This window comes from Bemisia tabaci, chromosome 6, assembly GCF_918797505.1.
Source record: "Bemisia tabaci chromosome 6, PGI_BMITA_v3".
Taxonomy (NCBI): Eukaryota; Metazoa; Arthropoda; class Insecta; order Hemiptera; family Aleyrodidae; genus Bemisia; species Bemisia tabaci.
In genome coordinates, this window is record NC_092798.1 from 8313400 (window position 1) to 8332240 (window position 18841).

At 43.3% G+C, this 18841-nt stretch overlaps 1 protein-coding gene across 3 annotated transcripts in view; it reads left to right on the forward strand.

Annotated features, from left to right (window-relative positions):
* Window positions 1–18841, forward strand: part of sxc (O-linked N-acetylglucosamine (GlcNAc) transferase sxc) — a 164797-nt gene that overhangs the window by 88969 nt on the left and 56987 nt on the right. Inside the window, exon 1 of one of the 3 annotated variants that reach the window (XM_019047385.2) lies at window positions 4179–4429. The exons of the other annotated variants lie outside the window; for them this stretch is intronic. Within the exon in view, the coding sequence (XP_018902930.2) occupies window positions 4296–4429 (134 nt within the window). The 5' untranslated portion in view covers window positions 4179–4295. Of the gene's footprint in view, window positions 1–4178; window positions 4430–18841 lie in introns of those variants that run through there. 3 annotated transcript variants of the gene reach the window in all.

The window sequence follows — 18841 nt, forward strand, 5'->3', positions numbered from 1 at the left end:
ATTTCGATGTTTATTTACTTCGAGTGTAGATTCACGCTGATAAAACCCATCTTTCATCCCGAGAATTTTCTTTTGAGTGAATGATTTGATAAATAAAACTCTTATCTCTCCGAGTGGGAAATAGTTTTATTTAGTTTAAAAGAAAAACGAAGCAGATCGCGGTTCGGCGGGACCACTCCCGAAGCGATATCCAGGGTGGTCGGCGGGGGAGGTCGGGCCATTAATTTATGTGTTATTGCCCGGGTCTCATCGACCCTTTCACAAAAGCTCGTATTTCGGTTTCCACGTGAGCCCTGATCGCCGTATAACTCCGTGCTTTTCGGGGCTCTTGTGGAAGTTGAGATACGCCCTTTCGTCACAGTGGCGACGTCGTGTTATCGCACCGAAGTATGACCCGGCGCGGCCATAAATCGGACGCTCCCGAACTCCAGGGAGGAACCTGGAACCCAGGAACCCGAGAACCCTTCGGTCCCAATTTCCCGCGAGCACGTAGCGCCGTTTCTTCATGCTGGTGTCCAGTCCATCACGCCGAATGTAGACGAACCCGCTTTCGCTGTTGGCTGTCCCCTCCTATCGGCTATTAAGTAATTGAACCGTACCCTCGTGACCCAGGCCGAGGAAAATCTATGTTGCCGAATTTTTCAGGGTAGAGCCCGCAATTAACAAAATTGATGCCCCCTTTTCCTCTTGCTTTTATCTTGTTTCCTTAAAACCGCGAGGTAAATCCTGGAATTTTGCCGTGTTATCGATGATCCTGCCTCAAAATGGGGAATCCTTTTCTGAGACAAAGTTGATAGCTCCCGAAAAATGGATGGCGTAATAGAACTTGTTGCATCTAAAAATCGAGTTTTTGCGCTTGTGCGTTTCAAAAGATTCTTGCAATTACTTTATGAGCGTAAAAAAAACGTAAAAGTTACGAAATCCATGGTGTTCTGAAAAATTTCACTTAACAGATCTCCAAAAAAGCATGCTTTTGAAGAATAGCTTCAAAAGTTTATTCTTAGAATACACTGAGAAAAAACTATGGCTTATAAACCTATTAGTGGTAAATATGGAACACCACTAATAGTAGTACCTCTACATATAATAATAGCACATATACCTTAGTTATGGTCTCTGTACCTTAATTAGGTACAGAGACCTTAGTATGGTTCACAGACCGAGAATCATTAGTTTATTTACGACTATTATAGGTGTTCCATATTTACCTCTAATAGGTTTATAAAACCATAGTTTTTTCTCAGTGTAGGATGATTCCGGTGTTAAGGGTGGTTTTAGACTTTTCTTTTCGGTCCAGTTAGGTTTGAATATTTTTCCTGAATTTCTCGATTGGATTTTTGCGAGGGAAAATGGGGTTGTTTGTTCAAACATTGTTGGTTTGCCCTCTTTCTTTATTGTTCCCTGGGGTGGTTCCCAAACACTCGCCTGCCGGCAAAATACTCAAGTTAAATCCCAAAACAGTGTCGGTGCTAAGGAAAAACGTCGTATGAACTCGCGAAAGTTTGCCAAATTTTCTTCCATGAAATTTGAATATTTCCTCCTAAAATTCTTAGGACTTTTCGGTGAAATTTCGATCAAAATTATCTAAAAAAATTGAAAGAGAATAACCTCAAGTTTACCTGGAAATTCGTGTTTTATCAAAGGAAATTTGGCAACGACTGGAGACCTCCATACGGCGTTCTTCCTTACGGCAGTATTCACAATCAGATGTCGAAAAAGCGGACTTTAATTTACTGATAGCAAACAAGTCCACGTTGATTAACTTCAACGGCCAAACGGAAACACACGTCGCAAACGTTACAATTCGTCGCTTGGCTGACAAAAGGGCGTAACTACACATTGAGATGAGCCCAGAAAATCATTAAATTGTATGGACGACAGGGTTCTTTGCGGAGTGCAGTTACGCCCTTATGTCAGGAGGGCCACGAATTGGTTCGTTTTCGCGTGTACTGTTTCACTCGCAGGTCCTCGCGTCCAAAAGTCGAGGAATCGCCAGCAATCCGACTGAGCTGCCCGGAAAATAAATTAAAAGTTCCACTCACCCTCAAGTTCCGGGAGCAGGCGGCTAAATTGCCCGTGTAGTGTTGGATGCGCCGAAAACGCTGGAATTAGGTTTCTGAACTGTTGAACTGAATTAGTTACGGAGTTTATTCCGAGTTGTGATCATTTCGAAGCCGTTCGATCGCAAACACAAGAGCAGCAAGTCTCCCGTAACACTCCGACTAGCTCGCGGCGAAAAGCACTTCGACGTGCGGAAGTTGAAGCCACGGCTCCACAGACAGCCCGCGACGCAAAATTAACCGCGCCACCAAACTCTATGTTGTCGTGTTACGACAGAGAGGAGTACGCTGAGAGACTTTTCGACACAAAAGTTTGGTTCATACGAGTAAAACACAAAATAACCAAGGTTGCCACAGTCAAGGAATATCGAGAAATTTCAGGGAATTTAAATAGTCAGGGAAAAGCCTGGAAATGCCGAGGAAAGTGACGAAAATTTCATGGAAAAATCGTCAAATCACTTTCATTTGTTTTCTCGAGTGGGTTTGACATTTCGAACAACAACTTTTGCCTGAAAACTATTTCTAACTATGCCTTTTTAACAATCTGGTGTTTGTTCAATTGTCAGGAAATTTCACCAAAATGTGTCAGAGAACCGTCCGTCCGTCCGTCCGTCCGTTGGTCTAGACGCATGTTGCGACAAGAATCGTCTTATCAGTGTTGCAACAAGCGGGTTTCAAAGCATCGCATTGTATGGTTGACGCCGCAGACTGCTTGTGGAGCCGTGGCTTAATGAAAGAGTTCCAAGTTCATCCCTCGATCCGTAACGCTTGTTCCTTTGTTGATTTGCTTCCAATTGTAGACGCTCACTTCTTTTTGCGCATCTAAGAGTTTATATGCAGATGGATTCTCTCTTTCAGGCGTCTGTCTGAATGTTCCGTTTCGATAAGAGCCCAACACGGAAATTGGAAAACTTTTAGGGAACGAAAATGAAAATGTGTTGCAGAACTTTAAAAAAGGCTCCGCCCTTACAAATGTAATTGAAAATACAAACCCGAGTTGGTTACTTGTCGCGCCTAGATATTCATTGGGGGCGGGCTGAAAGTTTTGCCTTAAACTTTCCTTGAACGAAGGCCCTATATTTTCTTATGCAGACATAATTTGCTTCTGTCGAATGTCAATCGACCAACAGTTTGTCAAATAGGATAGAGGTTTTTACACTAAAATGTTTGAGAATCGCGGAAAATTTCGTGGATTTCACCTCTGAATTGATTTGAAAAGTATAGTGTTTGTGTCTGTAGTATAGAATTGGTGGAAACAACTTCCTTTGAGGATTCAATATCTTTGAAAGGATAGCAACATACTTCATCTCCTCTCTAGGTATTGGAAAATTTGTCCAATAATCTCACCGAAAATCAACTCGTTTGCCAAACAATATGACAACAAATTTCCGTTACCCTCACCGAGAACATCGGCGTACCGCGCATGAACTGAAGTTTTTTTTCTCTCTCTTAATTCTGAAAGAATGTTCGTGGTTTCCAGATTCATGATCAGAAACGGAAGTCTTGTACTGATTAATAGATTTTCTGAGGATCATATACAGTCAGTGAGCTGATTTTTGAAACCAGTGGACAAAGCAATATACGAAGGAGATACACGAAAAATGGAACGATTTTATTGATTGAGACGAGCGGTTTTTATGAAATGAGGGAGAAAACACAGGACTAACTATAATGATGGATTTGTGTTTGGTCCTTAGTCCGTCTATCACTTACCTCCTTCGTCCATCGCAAACACTCACCTCCATTCAAAGTATCGCTTTATTTTCCCTTCGTCCTCTTAGTCTATCGCTTTGTCTATCAATTTCAACTATTAGCCGGCAGGATTTTACTAACCACTAACATTCTTTTTCATCCGTGTGTAGCCTTTGAACTTACCCTGATATTCGCCTGGCAGTTACTTTTAATCAGCAACCAGAACTGTGTGCGCACTGTGAACTAGTAAGACAAGAACTCGAACTTTAAATCCAGAACCTTACAACAGTGATCATACCGGAGAACCGTGGGCTACCCGCCGCGGGGAAGCTACGCCTGGCGCCCGGTCGGCGACGAATGTGACGCTCAGGTGTGATGCGGGTTGCGCCGCTCGTGTGCGGGGCGCGGGGGCGGCGGTGACGTCGGCGGAGGGGGCGGGGGCGGGGCGCTGCCCATGCCCCGGTGCCACCGGTCGCGCCGTCGTTTCGCCAAGGAGTTAGAGCGGGGGCCTAGCCGAGGAGTTAGAGCGGGGGCCCAGCCGGGATGGATTACCAGTGCATCATCGTGTACACCATCATCACGATCCTGCCGCCGCACAAGACGCTGCCGGCCAGCGAGCTCCCCGAGGCCGCCCGCAGGAACGGCTGCTTCGCCTGGCTCGTCCGCTGGATCAAGAGGTAAGCACCGTCGCCGCACGGATATTCTCGAGTAGATTAGTGACCAGGGTGTCTACAAATCCGGAAAGTCCGGAAATAGAACTGATTTTTTAAGGACGGTCCGGAAGTGCTGAAAAAGTGTGGAAATTCCGCAAAAAGGTCCGGAATTTGTTTAAATTTTATTGCATTTTTGTCGTAATTTCAAATTTTTGAATTTTTTTCTAATTTCGTTAAATGGAAGTACTGAAAAAGTACGGAATTTTGCTGTTGGAGGAGATACTGAATGTCTCGAGAATGTACTGAAAAAGCACTGTACAAGTACTTATTTTTGACCAGCCTGTTTTAGTAGACATCCTGTTGTGTCAATCCTGTCGGAACCTACGGATGTGAAATGTGGCCGATGAAGTGGACTGCTTATATCAGAAGAGAACCAAGCCACATCAGCTATTGCCGAATTTGACCCGCTAATTTAATTAAATCTTTCACAAGAGAACGTTTGTGCGGGTTACCTTGAAAATTTTAAGGATTTGCTTCGTACTGTGCTGGAAATTCACTGAAATTTGCACCGAAATCCGCACAATCGTTTTTATGTAGAAAATTAAATCGCCTAATGAAAGTCAGCAATAGCTAATGTGGCTTGGTTCTTTCCGCTTAACGCGGTCCAAATAGTGGATCCGGGAGTTTATATAGGCAAAAGAGGTGAAATTCTGACGTAGATAGACATAATCTGACATAAGATCCGCTGGTATCTCTACTTAAGATCGCGTCAGAAATGAGACGGTACCGCGCCGGGAGATCATGGATGCCAAACAGACCATCGCGCATGCCATGACGAAACAACTTATCTACCTGCTCAGGAAAAACACCGTACCAGGATTCGAATGTTACCAAATTTCCTCCCTGAAAATATTTTGGAAAAAGTTATGAATTTTTACCTTGAAAATTTCAGACACTTCCGATAAATTACGAAAAAAATTCTCTGAAAAATCGGAGGTGAAATAATTATTAATTCCCCCCAAAATTCGTAACTAGCCCAAGGAAATTTGTCAACGTGTGAAGGTTGCCACGGCGTTTGAAAAGACGTCCCTAGCAAGGATTATTTCGTATGATCATGTTCAGGGTCATAGCATAGGTCATAGCAGGCAAGTTTCTATAAGGTCCTAGATTGGGTTCCCAGGAGAGATGTACATTTGTAAACGATGTTGAATTGCATTTTAATCCGACAAATTGAAGCCTCGCATGGGGCATATTAGATCCACGATGATGGATTTATTCAAATCGTAGTTCTTAAAAGTGCCAACTTCAACTGAAGTCTGCTTTAATGTAACATTTGTAGGTGGTTTCGTGCCAAAAATTCCCAAGAATATGTCTAGACATTGGCGCCAAAATCGTAACGTAGACTTTTCTCCTTTTGGACGGTTACATTCAGTGGCGTGGCGTGTTTTGCGATTCATTGATTGATCTGCCAATTGAATTTATGGAAAATGATCGATACACAGGGTGTTCGCAACAGGCACCTTAATAATCGATTCTTCACTGTAGCTTCGAATGGCGAAATATCGATGATCGATCATTCACGCCTCGCCACTGGTTACATTCTCTATTAAATTGAGAATTTGCAAGTGTCTGAAATTTGATGAATTTCGTGTTTAGGTGGAAACTACTGAGTGAACTGAACACGAGGATACCCTTCGTTCATGAATTGAACAATTATTGGAGAAGATATGACACAATCATCTTATCTCCTAAAATACATGTGTTTAAAGGGGAAACGCCGCCAGATGATGTCACTAGGCGGTGAATTTTCTCACTTTTAAATCTATTTTTATACTGTTTCCCGTATAAAAAAAAATTCTAATTAATACTGTGAAATCAGCTCTTTAAGCACTTGATGAAATAATACAAAATTTGCGTGCAAATTCTCCATTGCAGGCTTTGCAGTTGTATGAGCTGCTCTGCATGCACACCCAGCCCCCGCAATTCCGATCATTCGTAAGTGACTTCCCGAAAGTTCCGAACGCGGCGACACGCGGCTTGTAATAACATGAAGTCGCGCTCGCTCCGAACTCGCGACTATAATAGAGTCGCCAGCGTCACTTCCCCACCTTCGCAACATCCAACATCGCGACTCGCCAAAGCTCGTAAGTTGAGCGTGGGCGATTTGCCTCCTCCCCCCGCCCTCTGGTTCACGCTGCTCGTTTGCATGCGGCCCGGCGGGACGCGCGTTATCGTGGCGAGCGTTATCGTGAGTAACGGGCCCCGCGGGAGCGTCAACCGCAGTTAGCGTAGCCGCAAGTACGCACGGTAGCGGTTGTTGCTTTTTGCGTCCAAGGTGTCGCAGGGGCATCGCGTTCAGACTGTAAAGCCGGTTGCGTTCGGAATTTTTGCGGGAGTATTTTGAGATTTTTCGGGAGTGAAAGGGTGGTGACAGGTGGTTTTAGAGGAAATGAGGTAGTGCTAAGTCCCTGAAGGGCTTAGGGAGGATAGGGAACTTAGATGTCACAGAGCTTTAAGTACGGTAAAAACTGGAGCAGAAAGTCAAGTATGATGACACGCAGTCCTACAGCATTCCCACAGTTAGGTGCTGATGTGCGTCTCCTGCCAACTTACAGACTGCACTGCGTTTGGCGCAATGCGAGAAGTATTCATGCAGTCTAGCAGGCGCTGATATACGCTTAACGCTGGCCGCACTGTGTTTGGCGCGAACATTCGAACTCGCGTTGGGATAATCGTGGCATCGGATAGATGATAGAGCTTAAAATGCCTATGTTGTGTTTTGACGCCGTATGAGCATTCCAACGTTGCCTCGTTTTTTCCCGATTAGCCCCAATAGAGGCCATTCATGGAATACGTAACGCTCCAGAAGGGAGGGGCTTAGGCGGATCCAGCAAGTTGGCAACATTGTGTTCTCTCTATTTAAACCTATGGAAATGAATCGATTCTCAGGGGGGCCAGGTGCCTCCACAGGAATAGATTATTCAGCACAGGCGTAAATGGAAGAGGCCAGTGTTGCCAACCTGTTAGATCCAACTCTCGGGAGCTTTAAAACCCACGTCAGACAATGCTGAATTTGGCGCATATCGCCAATTTTTTGAAAGTTAATTATGAAAAATTGATGTGAAGCGACAATTTTTCTTCCAAAATAATCACAAGACGCAAGTTTAAGAGGGAGGGTCGATTAAGCAGACCATCATGTTTTGTTTCCCTTTTAGGAGAAAGCAGATCTGTGTCAAGAGTTTGTTACAGAGGGAAGAAGTGAAAGTGTAGAGATTCAGTTTTCAGGATTCAAAATTTTCCCAAAAAGTAATACAAAAATGACGCGCGTGACCTTAAAAACTGTTCTCTCACAATAAAACGGAATTTTAATTTTTGTAAAGCCTGGTTGCGTTCGACGATAGGCAGTCAATTTATGCCAATCCATCCTTCGCCTCGACTCTCTCATCAAGAACACTCCTCCGGTTCTCGGAATGCCTCTCCCGTCGACAATATCATCTCGACGGAAGTGTCTTCGAGAGGAAATCCTCTTTCAGGCGGCTCGTCTCGTCGGGTATAATTTTAAAGTCGTCTGCAGGCCCGCCCGAACCGCCGCGCCGAGCTGAGTACACCTCATCAAAATGCACCGGATCAAAGGAGACCCCCAGTTCATTAAAAAATTCTGTGCCAGTAGGTCTACCCTGTCTTCTCTCCATCATCTTCCCCTCGTTCTTCCCCTCTTTCTTTACATTTTCTTTAAAAGGGCTCCAATAAAAAATGAAAGCGCCTCTCCAATCTCGGCTGCATTATCTGGATGACCTCTTTCGCGCTTGCATCTTGTATTCATGGAAATCTTATTCAAGCCGAGGACAATAATTTTCTCTTCGTCGTGACTCCGTGCGGCGAGTCGCCTCCGTTTTGCGGTGTGATGGGAGCTGCCTGGCGTGCCGCTTTTCTCGAAGTATTCGGCCTCGGGAAATCGTGGGAAAGTTGTTTCAGGTCTGCTGTCAATTCTGTGCTTTTACTTTCGTGCTGGAGACATCATTGTTTGCTGATGGAGCGTTTGAAAAGTATTACTGAAGCGTGATCTCTATTTTCATTGGATTCAGTCGGCATTTTCAAGGAAAATGAGACGGGACCGATTTCAATCATAGCAACAGTGTCCTTTCCTGTCGAAAATTTGAAACCTACAAATAATATGGACTACATTTTACAATGAAGAACTACTGTCCGTGGCTTATCCATAAATTCGCGTATCTACATTGTAAAATCATCGGCACGGACGTTGTGTAGTTTATACTTATGTGTGTAGTATTCCTAGTATGCATTCGAAGTTAGTGTGCACTAAAAAGTGCCACACTGACTAAGTATGTGTCACATAAGAACCAAGTTTTTACACCAAGTGTTTAAATTAAGTGTCACAGAAGAAGAACACTTGACATCTGCCTTCCTGCACTATACCTGAATGTAACATGGTTTCTCTTCGCTAAATTTAGTTCTAAATTCGATATCAGACGATCGGAAAATTCTTTTCAGTCCATTGTTAGACAATAAAGTGCTACCGTATTGACAGGATACTAAAATATTTTGTAGTGTAGGTATAAACACCACTTAAGGGCTTACAGCGCGATATACAATAAATAAAGAAGCAATATAAATTTGCAATTTTTAAAAAGGTGCATGTGTCAATAACATTCTGAGGAAGCAAAAAGTGCGTTAAAGACAATTCAAAAAATCCCCATCTCAGCAAGATATTGCAGCAGCCAGCTAAGTTCTTGACAGTGGTAAGTTCGAATGCAACTATTCCTGCACCTGGGATGTCCGCGTTGCATAAGTACAAAGTTGAAGGCGTTCTGGTCACTCATCAAGATTATCTAAGTCTTCTCCCCGGCCGCTCATCTTTTTTTTCTTTCATCAAGTTTTCGACGGTGGAACGTTCGGATGCGACTATTCCTTGCACCTGGGATGTCCGTATTGCATACGTACAAAATTGAAGGCGTTCTAGTCACTCATCAAGATTATCCAAGTCCTCTCCCCGGCAGCTCGTCTTTTTTTCTTTCTTTCATCAAGTTCTTGACGGTGAAACGTTCGGATGCGACTATTCCTGCCCTGGGATGTCCGTGTTGCATAAGTACAAAATTGAAGGCGTTCCGGTCACTCATCAAGATTATCTAAGTCCTCTCCCCGGCCGCATGTCTGTTTTTCTTTATTTTAACAAACGCAGACATACTTCTTTCGTTGAGCCGGCTGACAGCCCGCTGTGACAGGTGAAGCGGTCCAGCCGTGGGCGATGATCGATCCGCGAGGGGTCGGTGGCAGCCGTGTGGAACGAGGCGGCGAATCCGATGACCAAGTTAGATTTGGACGCATTTCTGTCAAACGGAACTATGTGCATTATGACATGAGCCCTGCTACGCATATATTATCATGAGTCTCAGGGCTCATGTCTTGATGCACATAGTTCCGTTTGATAGAAATACGTCCATTTGGGGGTCAGGCGTCCCGTCCACCTGCTCGGCTCAGGCAACGTGCCGGAGACGCGAGACGCTCCCGAATTCCGCGGGGATCCCGCCGCGTTTCGGTCTATTGTTCCCGGCTCAAAGGGCTGAAAGGGCCCGGGCGCCCGCCGCGCGCGCGGTGAGCGGTGACAGCTCCTTTATTTACTGCCCGGCTTAATTGAAATATCGATCACGCTCGGTTGTCGCCCCGCTCCGGCGGGGATTGAAGAAAGTTGGCAACACTGTTTTTCTCACGTTCAAATGTGTGTAAAACAATCTGTTCTCGGTGATGCACCTAAAATCGATGTTCTCAATCAATTTAAGCAACGTGAAAATTGTTGAAATTAGAACTTAACTTGGGGAAGCTAAAACGCCTTCAGATTTTTGGCTATGCAACATGGACATCCATGGAGCACGAATAGTTGTATCCTGGCGTTCGATCATTTGCGGCTCTACGTTGCGTTGCTTTGCCGAGGAAAAAGCCCCTTATGAAAATTTTTACGTCACCAAATTTTGGTAAATGCATCTTAGAGTGTGACGTTTCTGTTCATTTTTTATTAATGAATACTTTTTTTTTAAAAGTAATTTAACCAACTTTTTTCCTGTCACAACTTCGTGCAAATTTTCTTGACTCATCCTGAAAAAAATCACACAACACTGTAGAAAACATCACAATTCGTCTTCTTCTCCCTCTCCAAAAAAAAAATAATAAATAAATAAAAATAAAACATAGTCGACCATGAAAGCAACCCATATTCTCAGCAAATAACTTGTAGCTTGATAACACACATTTCCTCCCTATTTTGATACAAGGCATTTTTTACGTTCTCAAAAGAAAGTCAGCACAAATGAAAACTTTACCATCTCAGAATATGCTGAAAATCGTTCAGTGCTCTATTCAACTATAGTAGTTTTTTTGTTGCGTAGTAAGTGTGTAGATGTTGAGTTGACGTACATAAGAAACGTTACTTTCTCACATTTTACTTGAATTTGGAAAGTTTTAATGTGTCTACAGTATTCCACACAAAAATTCGATAAGGAGACATATGGTAACGTTTAATTTCGTGCCCCTATCTGGTCGTCGTTCCTTTGGCGTAAGAACGTATCTCGATTTCCCCATGAGCTCTAGAAACCATAAATTCACATGTAAAACAGGACTCCTGTGGAAATGGAGTTACGCGCTTACGTCAGAGGGGTGACATAGTGATCCATTAAGCGAAGGAATTCGAGGGAGAAGCTAATCCAACCGTTTCAGAGCAGCTTGCCGGCAATTACCTAATTGAAATGGGCGCTATTTGGCCAAGAGTCGGTTGAACTGAGACGTTTAGCGCTATCGATCAAGGCTTGAATTAGTGATGAATCAGGAATGAATTGGCGTCAAGAGGTGGGGCAGACGCCGCAACGCGTTATCATACGCAAACCGAAGCGTCGCGCGTCTGTGAAATCGTCAGGTTTCAGCCGGAGCTATTAAAACTTAGAGGAAATCCTTTCGCGGGGATGTCAGTCTTCTTTCCCCTCAAATCGAAGTTAAGTTTTTCACACCCGGGTTGAAGCCTTCATGCAAAATTATTCTGCTCCGGCGAATGAGGTGGTTGTAAAGTGTGCGGAAAACCGATAAGCGTGTTAAGTTCGGAAGTTTAATCGAGGATATGTTTCATCGAAGTGGCTTCAGCATGCTCGGAACAGATCTTTTAACTCGTGGTTGTCACCGCAACCTTCAATAGAAAAAAAAACACACATTGGATCTAGAGTCCAGACTCTTGAAAACATTGACAAGAAACAATACTTTTGATTCAATCAGATTTAAGCTTAAATCAAAAGGAAATCCGCTCAAATTAAGAGGCTTGGTTCTTGATTTAAGCTTAAATCCGATTGAATCAAGAGTATTTTTTCTTGTCGATGTTTTTAAGAGTCTGGACTCTAGATCCAATGTGTTTTTTTCCAGTGTTGCGTGCGGTGACAAATCTTTGATAAATCAGGCAAAATATTGTAAAATTGGTGAATGTTACTGAAGTTATTCAGCCGTGAATAATCGAGAAATCTCGCTGTTGAACCTAAAATTTTTGCCATTGAATTTTCCTTGATTTGTTTCTTTTTATTTTTTCTTCTTAAATTGCACCCAAGTTTTCTTTTTTTTTTTTTTTTTTTTTTTTGGTGGGGCTTATCATTCGCTCTGAACATGTCTCGTGAAAATCATTTCGAAAGTGTGTCAACTTTCAAAGGAAAAATCAGTAGACTTTTTGTCGAAAATCGTAGAAAATTAGGAAACAGTCAAGAAATGCCAAAAAATGAAAAAAAATTGCGGGCATTGAAGGTACTCGCTTGGTACGGCTGTTTGATTGAATCCTCAAGCAATTTCATCAATCTTCGGGCGAAAGGTATATCATGCCGATGAGGAATTTCACAACATGCTCTATCAAAGCGTTGCGGATATTTGGAGATCAGTCGTTGGTTTTCATGAGAGGTACGCACAAAAGCCTTACTTTTCCGGCAGGAAAACGAAATGTCAAACCACAAATTATGAAGTATGAATCATGGTATATCAATTTATTGAGGTCAAATCGTTTTAACCGCAATGTGCGTAACCAGAACGCCTTCAATTTTTCACGTATGCAACACGGACATCCCGCGAGTACGTATAGTTGTATCCACAATTATGCCATCACTGTCGCGGGATGACATGATGTGTTCGCTGCTATGCTGAGTGATTTTTTGGGAGTGAACTTCACCTAGAGAGCTGTATGTCCCATCGCAATGTTATACTCACAGTAATTTTTCAGATGTTGCCATTTTTATTTACTTATCAACTTTTTGATAGTCAACCAGGCGCTACAAAGTACCCACCTTAAAACTTCCTTGTTAACAGTAGACTTTGTAGTTAAATAATGCACTTAATTAAATCCTTAAAGGCAATTTACTGTCTTTTGAGGAGTTTCCGCGATTTTGAAACGCCGACTTTTTTCTTTTTCTTTTTCTTTTTTTTGCTATGTGCACCGAGCTCGAATGCAATGAATTCGTTCAAGATTCGGATCGAGAAACATCTCCTTCCATTTCACTGGGCGAAAAGTGTTTTAACAGTGGCTTTTACCCATTCTCAAAGCGATCCCGGGCTGTAATAAATTCGAGCTCGCAATTCGGACAACATCATGCCACCCGCCTTCGCAATGCATCCCGCAGCCCTGCACGGCAGAGGCAATTAATCCAGCACCCACAAGCGCGTTCATTACAGCTTTCCTAAACACGCGAGTTTCTACCGAAAAACTTCCCGACAAAGGAACCGTGCCCGTATCAGACGTCTAATTAATCGCTCCGGAGCTTTAGCCCCATCGTTGCCGAAACTCCGTGAAAAAAATACGCTCTCACTATTCGAGCAATGGAAAGTAGGCGAATTCTCCGCGCAATCGGGCAAGTCCGGTGAGCTTTCCCGTTTAACAGGCGAGAACAGGTGACAATGCAGGTGGAGGCGTGTTTACCACCCATGTGCGAAATGACAATACATACCGGCTATTCATGGGCTAATAAAGCCACCGACAAACCGAACGGTAGTTGCCAAATCTAGTAAGTCTTGCTTAATACGGTTGAAATACCGGGATTATCAAGGGAGATTCACTTAAAATTTTCGGGCATGTCTTGGGGGGGGGGGGGGGGCGGACAGGTTTTTTTTTTCTCTCGCTGTATTTTCTCGTCGTTTGAGTTCTCGCGATCATTGGAATGCAGGTATCCGATAATTTAAACTTTGTTGTGGATAGGCTAGAGAGCTGGATTTAAAATTGATGACAGACATCGTTTTTTTTTTCATGCATGTTTGATTTACATCTTCAAAGTATTTTTTTTCGGCATTTAAAAAACTTTAACGTTTGCAAAGGGGCTTGCAAAAAATTAGAACTAGAGTTTGTCGATCACAATGTCATCACCAGTTAAAGGTAACCTCTGGTAGTAGTGGAAGTGTGACGTAGTAGTTTCTATTCTAAAATATCCGTCAGCCTTTCCAATTTTTCTTCAAAAACTCCATAGAATTAGCGTAAATGCGTAATAATAATACTGTTCTAAAGTCGTATATCAGAGGATTGTTGATAGAATAAGTTGACTAGTTTTTTTTTTGTTTTTTTTTTCATGTTTGTCACCTAAAACCACGTTTTCAAGGACTTCGAAACCATGAGAATTTTTTTAAAAAAATCAGAGAAAGGAAAGTATCCGAGAGATTACCTAGGAACTTAATGATACGAACGGGGAATTTTTCAGTAGCCGTTCTTAACTCACATCATGTTTAAGTCGGTGGCCCGCGCGTCTTAACTTCAAAAGATCAAACTAAATTTTAAAAAAAATTGACTTTTCACTTCTTGAGGCGTTCGAAAGAAAATCTAATTCATCCTCAGCAGATAATCAGAAAAAAACATGTGACGTGACTTCAAGTTTTAACTAAAAAACTGCTCTTCAAAGCGTGGGAAACATCTCAGCATGATTCAAAAGAAAGCGGAAGGAAAACGAAAATTTTAACCACCTCGACTGCAACCGAAAGCAGCGAAGAATTTGTCTATTCTTCCGAATCAATTAATCATTTTTACGCAACAACTTGGCAACCCCAGACGGCACAAAAGTATCTGTCTCCGTCGCGCATGAATAGCATTCGAGCAACCGCATGCACGCCGCCGCATTAGACGAATTAAACGGGGTGTTATCGTTTTCCACGGGGCGAGTTAACTAATTAATTAGCGTTAGCCGCCGGCGCCCGAGCATCCGATGACAAGAAACGATACGCGGCCGTTTTGCGGGTTGTATAAGCTCTGTTCGGAAGGCGGAGGGGAAGGGGGTTCCTTTCCGGATGAACGGTGGACCCTTGTCCACGTCCCCTTCGTGCCGCAGTTGGATTTCATGCCGGCAATCGGACCGGAATGTAAACGGCTTTCATGTAAGCTGTGTCGCAGGTTGCATAAGCTCCGGGCGATTCGATCTAAGCGTTTTGCGGGTTGCATAAGTTCCACTCGACGAGGTGACTCGCTCCAGATGGCTGTGACACACGTAGGGATGAAATTCAGGATTTCACAGGCATATGTCAAGATCCACGCGCATGGTGACGCGCGCTGGGGTTCCTTCCCAGTGTTTCGGTGTCATAATCTAGGAGAGAAAGATATTAATTTCTCACAAACCGAACTGAGTCGAAAACTAAGTAAAAACTTTTTAAAATTTAGCTTACTCGTTGCGACCCAGAACATTTCGCCGTTTCAAAATTCCGTCACTGCAAGCGCTTCGAATTAGGCACCTTGCAGTACAGGGCTGTTTCATGGGATGCATGAGCTCCTCCTGTCAGGATGACTTTCCGGATGACCGACACTTCTCAACCTTACGGGGATTTTACACGGGCGATTGCGATCAAGGAATCTCTTGATATCCAGCCGTTTCGGAGGATGCGTATACTGGAGGCGCCTCGAACGAGGCATCCCGCAGCACAAGGCTGTTTCGCGGGTCGCATAAGCTCTTCCCGTCAGGATGATTTTCCGGATGACCGACACTTCTCGACGTTACAGGGTTTTCACTCGGGCGATTAGGTCGAGGCATTTCACTTTCCGCGCTCGTCGGGGCGGAAAGAATACGACGGGGGGCTCCGGAGGGGGCCGTAGGGGGGGGATTAATTTTCCGAGGAACGCGGGCTTGATTTATTACGCCACGCAACGGATTTTGCCAAGACAAACAGGGAGCCGGGACGGAGAAGTCGCGTTATTAATTAAAGCGGGATCCCTTGATTATTTATTAATTGTCCTCCCCTCGGAGATAAGATGATTTCCTCTTCCGTCGCCGACCGATGTCGACTTCCGACGGATCGGATTAAGGGAATTTTCATCGCTTTTCCGGAAAATCTAGCGGGGATGATGAAGACTCGTGGTTTTTGCGCGGGCGGATAGCTCAGAGCTCGTGAGCGCCCCTTGAAATATTCATGGAGCGTCCTAGTCCGGAGGGAAAGTTTCCCCGCCTCGAGGATCGGCGCAATTTGGCTGTTGCGCACGGAAGATATAGGTGAATGAAGTGGGCACGAAAATTATGATGGAAAATGTTTGAAATTCTCTATGTAATAGACAATTCGCGTAGTCTATCACCGTTCAGGGGTCGATAAAGTTCCGTGCTTTCCTCAATTTTGCGAGAGTTGTAAAAGTGCTTCCACAAAAAGTGATGACATTTGTTTTTTTTTCCTTAGTCGACAGGTTCTTTGGTCAGCCGGTCGGAAGAAATGCTTAAATTGGTAGTAAGGAGGGCTTAATCGACGCTTATTTTACCGATCCTATGTCGAATGTCTCCCAAAAAAATCCGATGGCTCTCCACAATTTTTGCGGGCCCACCACAATTTTCCTACGTGCTTGGCTCGCATTATTGGGAATATCGAGCCCTGTCACCGTTTTCTCTCCTCCATCTGCCAGAAATTTTTCTTCATCGTGTGCAATCAGGTTTCCTTAGGCCCAGTTCTATTATCTTTTGTTACGAAGTATCCTTTGTTTAAAATTTAACAACCACTCCGGGTATTTTTCGAAGTAGAAGCGGAGATTAAGACTCGTAGGTCTAAAATGTCCCACCAGAACCGAAAATGTCACGCGAACCGTGAAATATATTTCACAAGCCCTAAAATCCGCAAAAATATAGTGGAAAAAATATTCATCAAACATGAAATTTGTGGGTGTAAATTCTGCTACGGGAAAATGCAGTGATGGCTTTTTGACTGGTAAACGACGAATTTCCAGTTACTGAAGTGAGTTCATTTGTCTGTATCTAGTTGGTGCAGCATACTCATTATTTCAGGATCATGCCTTGCATAAGCCTCGTCCCAGTTGCGCTGCAGCACATCATGTGCGGTCCCGCAAATCCCGTTCTAAAACCGCCCCTTGCGGTGCAGGAGCCCATTTTGAAGACCAATCTAATGTACGAGGCCAAAATTACCGTACTACACTGTCGTGCTAAGGAAAAACGCCGTATGAACCTCCAGGAGTTGCCGAATTTCCTCTGGCAAATCATTATTTTTCAGGGAAATTTATGAATATTTGTCTGCCAATTTCTTAGATAATTTTGTTTGTAATGGAGAATTTGCATGAGTCCGAAATTTGATGAATTCGTGTTTTAGTGGAATCTACTGAGTGAGCTAAACACAAAGATACCCTTCATTCATAAATTGAGCAGTTACTAGAGGAGATATGACAAAATAACCGATTCTGCTAAAATACGTGTGTTTAAATGGGAAATGCCGCCAGATGACGTCATTAGGCGGTGCATTTTCTCACTTTTTAAATCTATTTTTATACTATTTCCCATATCAGAAAAAAATTCTAAAAAATACTGTGAAATCAGCTCTTTAAGCACTTTCAGATGAAGCAATAAAAAATTTGCGTGCAAATTCTCCATTTGATCTAAAGTGTCTGAAAATTTCACGGAAAAATATTCACAATTTCCTCAAAAGTAAACGTTTTATCGTAATTCGTAGGAAATTTGACAACTCTCGAATGTCCATACGGCGTTCTTCCTTAGCACGGCAGTACACCGTAGATGCTACTCGCGACAAAATCTAGATATCCTATTTCGCTCGACGTCGTGTCGCATCGCTCAATTTTCCTATTCAGGGCTCCTGTCCGACTCGATCCAATCAAAACTCTACCTCATGAATATTCATTGATAAATGCAGTGAAGCGATTCTCATAGCGTCGTCATTGAGCATTCATTTTACCAGGTTCGCCCCAATCGGTTTTCGCTCGAATTTTTAGCTTGGAATAATAGTCTCCCAGCTCAGTTATCAACGGCGATCGATTAGTTTCGCTCCCTTTTGGATATCCTAGCTCTTAGGTCCGGCTCTACCACCCTCTGGAAAAAGCTACGTACGGAAAAAAGTGATTTGATTCAAACGGAAATGTAATTGACGGAGAGTTCGTCACTTGAATCAAGCTGGTTTCTGCTTGATCAAAGGCTGGGAGAGTAGCGCGCACGAAATACATGCCTCCATAAAAATCTGGACCGGCATGGAAAAACGCCGTGTGAGAAATTGTCGCCATTGAAAATTGTCGGAAAACCGGAAAAGATATTTCACACATTTTCCTGGATATTCATTGTTTTTCGAAGGAAGTTTGGCAACAGTGAAGGCTCATACGACGTTTTTCTTCAGCACGGCAGTATAATCATTCTGAAGAAGTTTTTTTTAGAAAACTTAAAAATTTTCGTCTTGAAGCTTCAGAAAGTCATACCTTCCTCAATTTCTAAGCTTTCATGGTCAAACTTGCGTCAAAATGTTTTGATTTTCTTTTTTAGGCAGCGGGCTGATTGTTGAAATTGATAGACAAAGCTATAGAAAAAAAAGACAAAAGGGATATGCAGGGTTCCTACTGGTGGAAGCGAGTTATTGCAATGGACAAAGGCAGTAAGCAATGAACCAACTAACGCCGACCGAAAGAGAGACCCTATAGTTACCCCTAGCACTGGTAAAAAAAACCTCTCGGTTCAAGAGTGCAGTTTCTTGTCGCCGGATTTAAGAGTCTGGATTCTTGTTTCGATGCAAAATCCGCTTGAATCAATGCAAAATCCGCTTGAAACTAGAGTTCAAGACTCTTAAATCCGGCGACAAGAAACTGCACTCTTAAGTCAATGCAATGCGGCATTGGTCCAAGAGGTTTTTTTTTACCAGTGACACCCCATCATCATACATCATTAACCCCCTTAGTCTATAGGAACCACCCATTACAACCAAAAGGATCGCTCTATACTCGCTATGTTTTCGTTGTCAATAGCTTTGTCTATAAATTTCAACAATCAGCCTGCTGGGAGACCAATAACTCAACTCTGAATGTTTGGAGAATAAGATTCCTTTCCACGCATACTCCCACGAGTAGATTTTGGTCAAAATCCCCCAAGTAGGGTCTAAAAGCAGGGACAAGGTGGGGCGCCGAGAACTTAACTTTGAATGTTTGGAAAATAAGAACCACTTCCACAGATCAGG